General features: G+C 37.9%; 1 protein-coding gene across 1 annotated transcript in view; it reads left to right on the forward strand.

Moving 5' to 3' along the window:
• The window catches only part of tmprss3a (transmembrane serine protease 3a), a 22,995-nt gene that overhangs the window by 4,519 nt on the left and 7,106 nt on the right, over positions 1 to 11,370 (forward strand). Inside the window, exons 5-8 of the mRNA XM_025063697.1 lie at positions 501 to 547; positions 2,637 to 2,802; positions 6,470 to 6,639; positions 6,857 to 6,961. Of these exons, the coding sequence (XP_024919465.1) occupies positions 501 to 547; positions 2,637 to 2,802; positions 6,470 to 6,639; positions 6,857 to 6,961 (488 nt within the window). The remainder of the gene's footprint in view (positions 1 to 500; positions 548 to 2,636; positions 2,803 to 6,469; positions 6,640 to 6,856; positions 6,962 to 11,370) is intronic.

Raw genomic sequence — 11,370 nt, forward strand, 5'->3', positions numbered from 1 at the left:
GTTCCTGGTTGAGCAGGCTATTAATCGGATTAATAATATCAGCACTTTCAGCGGCCAGCAGTTGCCATTCCTGAAATATATCTTTGAGTGGTTTAATGATTTGAAATTATTAGTTATGAATGTGCTTACTGCATATACATTATATACAATATTTTCTGGACAACTTACAGGAGTAGCAGATACTGGTACAGACGCTTGAGTGCCCTCTAGCGGCTGTCAGTGTGAGAAAAACGAACATGTAAATTTTCAGTGGTACAGGAGTAGCAGATACTGGTACACAAGCCTAGAGTGCCCTCTAGCGGCTGTCAGTGTGAAAATAACAAACATATTTATATATTTTAAAATATAAGTCGCACCTGAGCATAAGTCACAAAGCAAGTATGACTTATAGTCCAGAAAATATGGTATACAAAATGACTCAAAACCACATAGTAAGAAATACAGCTCCCTAACGCCAAGTTAACTTAACTAATGAGTGAGTACTTTGTCACCTACTACAGTAAGACTCAGTGCAGCTCAGGAGCAGTGACCACTCTTAAATGCCTGGGTGAGGAAACACTTCACAATGCGCTGGGAAGTGCTTTTGATTATGCTTTTGTTTTTGCATGGGATGGATTGTATTTGAGTAGGGCTGTCAAAATGAATGCGCATTGATTGGTGAAATGAATCATTGTTTCATTAACTTTAAAGCAGAACTGAATATCCAATAGTTCTGTCCATGAACATCTCATCCACAACTAGCCTATGATTTTGTTTAGATAATCATTGACAGCCCTATATTTCAGTGGTTTTCTTGTTTTCTAGGTGTGCATGCGTGTGCATTTAATTTATATTATATTTCTATTTAACACGTTTAACATTTTTCCTGGCAAATTACTATTAAATTGGTTTGTTTTACAACTGTACAACAGTAATTTGTTATCCAGCTCACATTAGCGGAGACTGTGCTTTTTTTTGGTAATATAGAACCAATGCTGTGGTATAGAAATTAAAATGTTTTTGCAACCAGAGACTACAAAAAGTAGTTCTGTACCTTTAGTTCTGCTTAGAAGAATGCTATTACTTATAAAAGTTAGAATGACAAAAGTTAATAATAATCATTTTTAATTATGGGCACCTTTAAGGTGTCTTCAATTCAAAAAACAATAAAAAATAAAAAAATAAAATTTACATGACACTAGCAAGATTACCAAGAAAAAGCAAAACAAATAGGGAGATGACATCACACGCGTGGTCCTTATGATAAAAACGATCTAGTGATGGTGCTGATGATGACAATTGGGCAGAGCTTCAACGTTTTTGTTCTAAATATCACTGGTAATGAATGTGACAGGTGTGTGAATCGATTGCCATTTTTTTTTGCTGGTTAAACACAAGAACAATAATACAGTGGGGCTTCAAGATACCAGCTAGCCGAAAATGAGTTTTCCAAGTTACGAGTAAGCAACTTTGCAAGATTTTCTTCATGATACAAGGAAAAATCGAAAATCGTGTGCACAACCGAGCTCCATTTCTCCTTTTATCATTGGTGCTATCTGCTATACTATAAAGCCCATTTCGCAAGCTCAAACCATTAAATAATTGACAGAAAATTCCAATTCTTTGACCCCTTATTGGTCCCTCTGAACAAACTAACGAAAGAAATTCAATTCATTCTTTTCCATCATTTTCCATATATGAGTTTCAATTTGTATGATATTTGATACATTGGGTCACAATGCTCAAAGATTCTTTTTTCCTGAACAAACAAAAACATAATAAAACAAAACAAACAAACAAATCTAACAAATTTATAATTGCAAATATACAAAGTGCTACCATAACGCAGTAATGAGAAATCCACTAATGGAACTGGCTGGGTGGAAGTCTGGAAAACATATATATATATTTATGTTATATATTATATATTATGTATATATATATATATATATATATATATATACATATATATATATATATACAATATATATATTTATATATAGAAAAATGTATGTATTAATATATATGATGGAGCAATTTACATTTTTTTTACTCTAAATGTACCAAATTATGTAATTTAAAAATAATAGTAAAATCAAAAAAGTTATATATAATGCAAATACAATAAAATGACAATTGACTGATTTAGAGTAACATGACTTTATATACCTGCTGTATCAAATTTGATACGTCATTTTCAATACGGTTTTACTAACACATAGATAATGAAATTTGAAGTAATTTCACATTGCATCAACCCAGTACCTATTCCTATTGATGTCTCAGTAAAAAAAAAAAAGTGTTTTTCTCATCTTAACCTTTTCAAACTTGACAAAGACCTTTTTCAAAAAACACCTGTCCAAATCCTGAACCATGGCAATCTTGTAGTGTCACTGGAAGGCCCGCTAATGAGTGAACAACTATCCGCTGTTGAATTATCTGCGCACTGCATGTATCTGATTTTATACATCTGGTTTTATTAGGGGGGAAAAAAAACATCACATTGCTCATGTGGACGGCTGTAAAACTCATGTATCAAATATTATACGTTTGGCGTTATAGGCTTAAGGATGCTTTAAAATCCTTATTAAGAAAGGCTAATATGAATCCGACGTTGTGAATTAGCTTAGTTTCAATCACATCTTTGTTTTTGTTAGAGTGTGGATCTCGACCCCAATACAGTGCCCGTATTGTTGGAGGAAACATTTCCAAAGTGGGTCAGTTCCCATGGCAGGTCAGCCTTCACCACCGAAGTGAACACCTGTGTGGAGGTTCTATTATAACATCCCGCTGGATTGTCACTGCTGCACACTGTGTGTATGGGTGAGTGGAACCTAATTATCTTTATATCAGATGCTGAAGGACCCAGCACTAACATTCTACTATGAATAGCCAGAGGACATGGGAGTAATGGCATATTGCCACCTTTCACAGTGCGTCGTTTTTGTATTTGTAAAGGATTATCTATGGAAAAATAAGTTTTGTGTCATGTCTGTCAGCTTTGTCCTATAGAATCATTTGCTTGTTCTTAGCAAACCTTTGGGTCCTTTGGTGACCCGATGGCTGATAATATGCCTTTGTGTGTGTGTGCATTGTCAATCATAGATGATAGCTTGGCTACACTTCTGCCCTCTTCCACCACCTCAACTGGGTCAAGAGGGCATTTAGGACACAGCTGGCTTTCCGCATCAGTCTGTCCTTTCTCTTCCTGCCTGCTGTCAGGGTGTCAACAACAAAGCATACCTTAGCCATCTTTTACTCTAAATGGCTAATACAACCACCAAGTCTTAGAAGGTCTTAATAAGTGCCCCTTGCAGTCCAAATTACCTCAGCCTCCTCAGCAGGTAGAGTCTGCTTTAAGCCTTTCTGTAAAGAAAAGACACATAATCAGACCAGTCCGATCTGTGGTTCAGGTAAACGGCCAGTACTTAAGATGTCACCTTCTCAATGTCTATTCCCTGGATGTAGGGTGTTGTTTGCTACAGAAGTCCACCACCAGTTCTTTCGTTTTTCCTGCATTTGGGGGGTTTGAGGTGATTCTGTGGACACCTGTTCACAAAGTACTGTATCAGTCCTCTGTATTCTGTATCATCACCCTGCAACGATTGCAGTCATCAGAGAACTTCTGCAGGTGACAGGACCGGGAGTTGTCTGTGAAGTCTGCAGTATAGAGAGTGAAGAGGAATGGAGCCTGAATAGCCATATAAAAAAAAAAAAGTCGCCACCTGGATTTAACGAAGCAAATAGGTACGAGCCTCCTATTGGATAATTACTGCATGGGTGATTATCTTTCAGCTGGCAACAAGTTATTTAACCCCAACTGGTGCAATGAGTTGCTTCTCATTTCCTAAACAACCATATAGAAAGACACATCCCGTGGTCGTGATAAAGATGTTTGAGAAGGGTCAAAGCATTGGCATTCATCAAGCAGAGAAAATATCTAAGGAGATTGCAGAAACTACTAAAATTGGGTTAAGAACCGTCCAACGCATTATTATAAACTGGAAGGATAGTGGGGACCATCGTCTTCGAGGAAGAAATGTGTGGTGAGATCAAATCGAAGAAAAAAACAACAGTAGAACTCAGGGCTATGTTTAATAGTGAAAGTAAGAGCATTTCCACACGCACAATGCGAAGGGAACTCAAGGGATTGGGACTGAACAGCTGTGTAGCCTTAAGAAAACCACTAATCAGTGAGGCTAGGTCTGATGAGTCCAGATTTACCCTGTTGCAGAGTAATGGGCACATCAGGGTAAGAAGAGCAGCCAAATGAAGTGATGCACCAATCATGCCTAGTGCCTCCTGTACAAGCCTGTGGGGGCAGTGCTATGATCTGGGGTTGCTGCAGTTGGTCAGGTCTAGGTTCAGCAACAGTATGTGCTCAAAGAATGAGGTCAGCAGACTACCTGAATATACTGAATGACCAGGTTATTCAATCAATGGATTTTTTCTTCCCTGATGGCGCGGGCATATTCCAAGATGACAATGCCAGGATTTATCGGGCTCAAATTGTGTTAGAGTGGTTCAGGGAGCATGAGACATCATTTTCACACATGGATTGTGGCCACCACAGAGTCCAGACCTTAACCCCCCTGAGAATCTTTGGGATGTGCTGGAGAAGGCCTTGTGCAGTGGTCAGACTCTACCATCATCAATGCAAGATCAAGAAATTAATGCAACACTGGATGGAAATAAGTCTTGTGACATTGCAGAAGCTTATCAAAACAATGCCACAGTGAATGAATGCCGTAATCAAAGCTAAAGGCACTCCAAAAAAATATTAGAACGTATGACACTTTTTTTTTTGGTGGCGACTTTTTTTTTGGACAGGCAGTGTATATATATATGTGTGTGTGTGTGTGTGTGTGTGTGTGTGTGTGATATTGCAGTATTTATTGATTTTAAAAAAAGGCTGTTTACGCAATCAACCATGAAATATTAATCAAGAAACTGGAGCCAGCAGTTTGCGAAATGGGTGATTGTGTTTCGTCATGTTTTGGACATTGCTTGTGGTGTCCCACATGGGTCAGCATTGGACAAAAATATTTCATTTTGTAAATTAATGATATATGTCAAATTAGTAAGGTATTGCATTTTGTGTTGTTCGTTGACGACAAATAGTTTCTGTTCAGGGAACAAAAACTACAGGACGTACCTATACAAATAAACGAGCTCAAGACGTAATTTGACAGAAACAGGTTATCATTCAATCAGATTATTCAAAATGTACAAACCAAAGTAGCAAGAAGCACTGCAATAATTAACAAAGCAAACAAGCAAACAGAAATCAGAAATCACTCCACACACTATTCTGTTCTCTAGTTTCACGATACTTTTGTGCTGACATTTGGGGTAACAACTACAAAACTTCCCTACGGCCACTAACCATCATTTAAAAAAAGAGCAATACAGATCATGCGCAATGTTGGCTAGCAGGAACAAACAAATTCACTATTTCTTCAGTCCAAATTACTAAAATTTACTAAAAAAGTTTTTTTTAGTAAAAGCTAAAAATGATAAATTTCCAATAAGTATACAGAAATCATTCAGTATTCATGAGAATTACTAAAATTTACTAAAAAAGTTTTTTTTAGTAAAAGCTAAAAATGATAAATTTCCAATAAGTATACAGAAATCATTCAGTATTCATGAGGGGAGTTATAACTTAAAGGGGGAAAATTTACTTTACTTTAATTTGTACAACAAGGAAGAGTTTTTGTGTTCCAGTTAGCGGGGTGAGATTATGGAACAGCTTTACCATGACGCTGAACCACTGTCCAAACATGATACAGTTTACAAACCGGTACAAAGACACTATTTTTAAGAAGTACAGGGATGAGGGAGGTCTCTGTAATACGATATGTGGGTATGTATGTGTATGCATGTTGTAGGTATATATACACTGGAGCTTCAAAATACGCGTTTAGTCCATTCCGCAACAGCACTCGTATGTCCATCCTCTTGTGTCTTGATTGCATTTTCCCCATTAAAAGTAACTAAAAACAATATGCTATACCAGACATATACTCCTTATGAATTAAATTAAAATCCCCTCTTTATCTAAAAGTATAGATATAAACAAATATATTGATAATGTTCAAAACATTTTATATTATTGTTATAAAAATGGGTAAAATAACCCAGCGAGGGACAGTGTCGAGTGGAAAAATGGAGCTCGGTTGATCACTCGTAACCCGATGTTTCCTCCTATCACAAAGAAAATCTTGCAAAAGTTGCTTACTCGTAAATTGGAAAACTCGTATTTCGGGAAGCCCCACTGTATGTGTGTGAGCATTTAAACGGGTTTGCAAGGAAGCTTGTTATTGTAATTCATTAGTTAAGGAGAAATATGCATGTATATGTCCTATGTTTAAATGTTTTGTATTATATTCTTTCTATATATATATATTTTTGATTCTCTTTTATTCGAATAAAAACTTCAATCAATACCTCACTGATAACTGTCTCCTGTCTGTGCTGCTCTTTGCAGGTTTGCTGACCCTTCCATGTGGGTGGTGCATGTTGGATTGACAGATCAACCAGACAATGGAGCCCAGTCTCTGACTGTGGAGCGGATTGTATATCATGCTAACTACAGGCCAAAAAAGCTGGAATACGATATTGCACTGATGAAATTAACCCTGCCGCTAATTTTCAATGGTACTCTTTTCATCTTTTCATCTTTCCTAATAGCACTGCTGCAATTGACTAGATTGTAAGCTTCTCAGACAACTGCTTTGGGTCCTCAAGGCAAACTAAATATTGAGTTTTAGTCTCTCTTTTTTGTTATCTTTCATTTAGAATCATACACATCTTTGCACACATCATGTTTAGTGCTTGCTTAATTGTGACTTACCAGTGGGATATCCGTCTGTAGGGTTTGTCGAGCCCATCTGCTTGCCTAATTATGGTGAGAATTTTGAGGCCGGAACCTTGTGCTGGATCTCGGGGTGGGGAGCAACAGAGGCCGACGGTGAGTTTTGTACATAAAACACACACACACACACACACACAATATGCATACACGATATCCACCTTATTACTGAACCATTATATTTCCCATGATACAACTGAATCGCCGGACTAAGTGAACTTTTGGTGTTGTCGACATTGAACATGTAGACTAGGCTTGTGTCTGTGGCACAGATTAAGCAATATACAAACTTAGGAGTCTTTCAAATATGGCAAATAGTGGTTGGCTTTATTTTGCTTGGGAAGTAGCCCAACCTCAGAATGATGGTCAGTCAGGCAGATTGCGTCCCCCCGCCCCCCTTAAGATGTAAGTCAGGATGAGCAGCTATTGCCCGAGGCATCTGTGTCAGATTTCTCCCCACCACTTTCAACTTGTGTATTAATTTATAATTAATGGGAAAAAAAAGTTTGTGGCAGGTAGACTATAAACCTATCTACCTCTACCTGAAAATGCCCACTTTGTTTCGGGTTGTTCTCCTCTGTCCGATGACGGAAAGGTTGTTAGTCTGCACCAGCGTGTTCCGTCACAGTCTGACTGGAGCAGGACGAGAGGTGAGGCGTAAGGAAAATTTTCTCACGATAAAAGTCATGTTTTATGAGGCATGTACTGTAAAGTACATTTAAATGTATGCATTAAGGATTAATAATCAAGCATGTGGTTTCTCTGGTAATTGAACCCAGGAATCCCTGCACTCTGCTTCCAGGCAGGTCTGCTACCTCTACACTAGGGAACTATTGAAGTAGGCCCAACATACCAGGCTTTGCAGTACCTCTACACTAGAGAACTGTTGAAGTAGGCCCAACATACCAGGCTTTGTCTTCATGGTCTGGCTTAACAAAACCTTAAACCCCCAGTCAGAGTTAAACAGTTCCATGATGGTGTTTATCAACTGGCTTTGTCAAGTCCAGTTCTCAGATTTGTGCTCTGGTGCACATTTATATAATCAAAGGGGGCACTTGATATCAGATTATTGTACTTACAGCCAAAATGAGGAGCTTTCCCGTGCAACATATTTCAAAGTTTTGAGTAAGAGAAAAAGAAAAAGACCATGTAAATGCGTAATTTAACACTGATAAATATTTAATATTTAATTTGCCCGTAGCATTTTCATTTTTGAAAAATCAAACGGTGCACAACATTTACATATTAACCATTAACTAGAGCACCTGTCTTTTTTCATTTTCGAATGATGTCTATATTGGTTTTTGTTTTTTTTTTACATATTTTACTGATCTGAATTATAGATGGTGAGTGGGGTTTTTTTTTTGAAAGCAAGACATGTGTGCATATAAATGTTTGAAAAAAGAATATTTTTGTCTGGATGAACCATCTAATGTCTCTGTACAATGACACTAAAGACTTTTTTGATGGTAAAAAAAATAGCTGTAAGATCTGAGTTTGGGCCTACACTGCTCTTATAACATTGATCAGTTCCTTAGTTTATTCTTGGCCACATCTAAGTGAAATAATTAACTTCACTTATTATCTGTGACCAATAGGTACTAAATAGGCCTAATTAATAATTTATATTGATCATAGAGAAAGGTACTTAATTAATAATTTATATTGATCATAGAGAACTTCATTAGGAAATGCCAGCGGATCAGTGCAATCTCGAACAACCCACTCCCGTCTGAGTGCTGCCCACGTTATTGTTGCTCCTGTAATGTTCAATATACAGTTGAGTTTTATAAAGTAGTTTATAAACCTTAATGAAAGTTGACCCAGGCATACATCCAAAAATCATAGCTGCTTCAGTCCCACTGGGAATGCCTACGCACACTGTACTTCATTCTGTAATCACTAGGCAGCTTTAACTAGTCCCGGCAATTTAAGATGAAACTCTTATAACCTGTTGAGAACAAGTTATGAGCTCTAAGTTACCCTGGTGATGTAGATCAGAATAGGTTATTAAGAATTAGTTATCTTGTATGTCATTATTCTGCCCCACAGAGGATAACGGTATTGCTATTCATTAGTGTCTCGTCTGATGAGCCTACTACCTCGTCTTTTGAGTTTTCCTTTTTTTTAAATCTAGCAAAAGCCACTTCATGATGTTAGGTTCTGCTCATTTTACTAAAATCTTTTGATTTTTAGGCTTAATTCGTATTTATTACAGAATAAGCAAAACAGGCAGTTCCAGAACTCTGGGTCAGATCTAACAGCATAGGATGTCAGTTCACGAAGTCTGACCAACGAGTTGTGCATGCAAACGTTGTCCTCTTCTGATTGGATGTCCTTCTGATCTGTGTTTTGGGGATTTGGCTCCGCTGTTGCGGGCACCTCTGTCCTCAAACTTACTAATTACTGTGACCTTCGTCACTCACTCAGATGTACTCACTATCATGATTTATAAAGGATTGTTTGGTTCTCAACTGCCAGGTTGTTCTCGTCTGTCTCTTAACTACAGAAAGAATACTCATATCATGTCATGCTACAGTTGTCACACAATCGCTCAGTACATTTCCACTCTTTGTCACACAAATGCTCAGTAGCTTTCCATTCTTTTAAGTTTAACATTTATGATGTAATAATTTCACTATTAGTTAATCATGATATTATAATCATAATAATATTCATATCTTTACAATGATAACCAACAAACCACAGTCATTTCAACCAAACCTGCTAGCTCTACTAGTGCTATTTTCACACTCAACAGGGATGGACTCCCAAATTAGTTAATGCACAGTCGATCCCGTATTAGTTAACAAGCAGCAAATACACTTTGGTGTTGACAGAGACTTTAAATAAAGGATTTGCTGTGAACTCGATACCTTTTTTTTTTGTTCACGAAGGGTGGGGTTTGAGTGTGCATTCATTTGCACAATTCCTAAACTGACACATACATGTTATCATGTGATCAGCACTGAGAATTAACTGGATATCCAGCAATCACAGCATTTACAAACATTGTGTGCCAGGGTAATAGTGTTACCAACACCGAGCTGACAGACTCCCAAACTGTAACAAAAAGGCTGGCAATCCTCCCGGCATGAGTTAAGTTAATTTACTCTGCTCCGTTTGACAGCAGTTTTATTTTCAGTATTACAGGGGGAAATGCGCAGCCTCATCTCACACTTTTGTTTCTTGTACAAAAAGTACAAAAGTTGCGTCTGCTCCAACAACGGTGCCTCTTTCTTCTCTTTCTCCCGCACACTAACACACACACACAAACCACTAAGCTCAGCCTGCAGCAATAAAAATGATTTATGATGTATGTATGATATAAACTGTTCATTTCTATAGGACGGTTGAGTGAAGAGGCTTGATCAGAAAGAGAGAGAGAGAGAGAAGAGTAAAGTGTAGATAAATACATCCATCCATCCATTTTCATCCGCTTATCTGTTACCGGGTCGCGGGGGTAGCAGTTGCCACCCAAATCACACTGCACCGTACCCACCCCCCTGAACCTTCCTGCGGGTGTTGAGTCCACTGGAAGGTACCAACTGCCCTAACCGGGATTCAAACTTGCCCAGGAGGTGAACCCTGGGGTTTCACACCAACGACAGAGACATTGCCTCTGGGCCAAAGCGCCACAGTATAGATAAATGAATATAGTTAATAGAGAGTGGAAGGAGAGATCAGGCAAAGAGTTTCGTTTTAGTTGTGGCTGTAACAGCGGCTTGGTCAAATATTGTTTGTAATATAAGTTCTGAGGAGCACTGGGCCTGGTTCATTGCTGTTGGAGGGCCATTATAATTTGGTTGTTGTGCATGGCCCCCATCAATTTAGGCGGCACCATATAGCTGTCTGACTTAAGACTCATTTGGAAAGATAACAGTAGTTATTAGTAGGGAGATAAGCATCTGCAAGACTTCATAAAATCTGCGAAAATGGTGCACATTAAAGGTTTAGGCTTTTCTTAACAGACATGCAGGGAGTGAAATCCGCAGTAGTCTCAATGATTTTACACCTGAATAAGTTAATACTGTATCCAAACCCCAAGTGTTGCTGCACTGCAAATACCATATTAAGTGTCAGAGTGAAAACAGCAGAGTAGAGAAGAAACAACTTACGACACATTACAAACATGTAACATACTACATTTGTACTACCTAGCTAAACTTACTCTGTGGCTGAATATAGAACGCAAATCCAATTTAAAAAATCCATAAAAATACTATAATCTTGACTTTTTTACTCAACTATAAGACTTATCCTTATAACATAAAAACAACAGCTGGCAGTCACACTTTCAGAACGTGCCAAATTACCAGGACAAGTTGAAAATTAGTGATAGCTATAAAGACTTTATATAGCACATCAGTTTCAATCATATATTACAATCAGAGGTGTGGACTCGAGTCGCATGACTTGGACTCGAGTCAGACCCGAGTCATCAATTTGATGACTTTAGACTCCACTTGACAAAGTGTAAAGAGACTTGGAACTCGACTTGGACTTTAACATCAGTG

The sequence above is a fragment of the Cynoglossus semilaevis genome, chromosome 16 (assembly GCF_000523025.1).
Source record: "Cynoglossus semilaevis isolate Cse_v1.0 chromosome 16, Cse_v1.0, whole genome shotgun sequence".
Taxonomy (NCBI): domain Eukaryota; kingdom Metazoa; phylum Chordata; class Actinopteri; order Pleuronectiformes; family Cynoglossidae; genus Cynoglossus; species Cynoglossus semilaevis.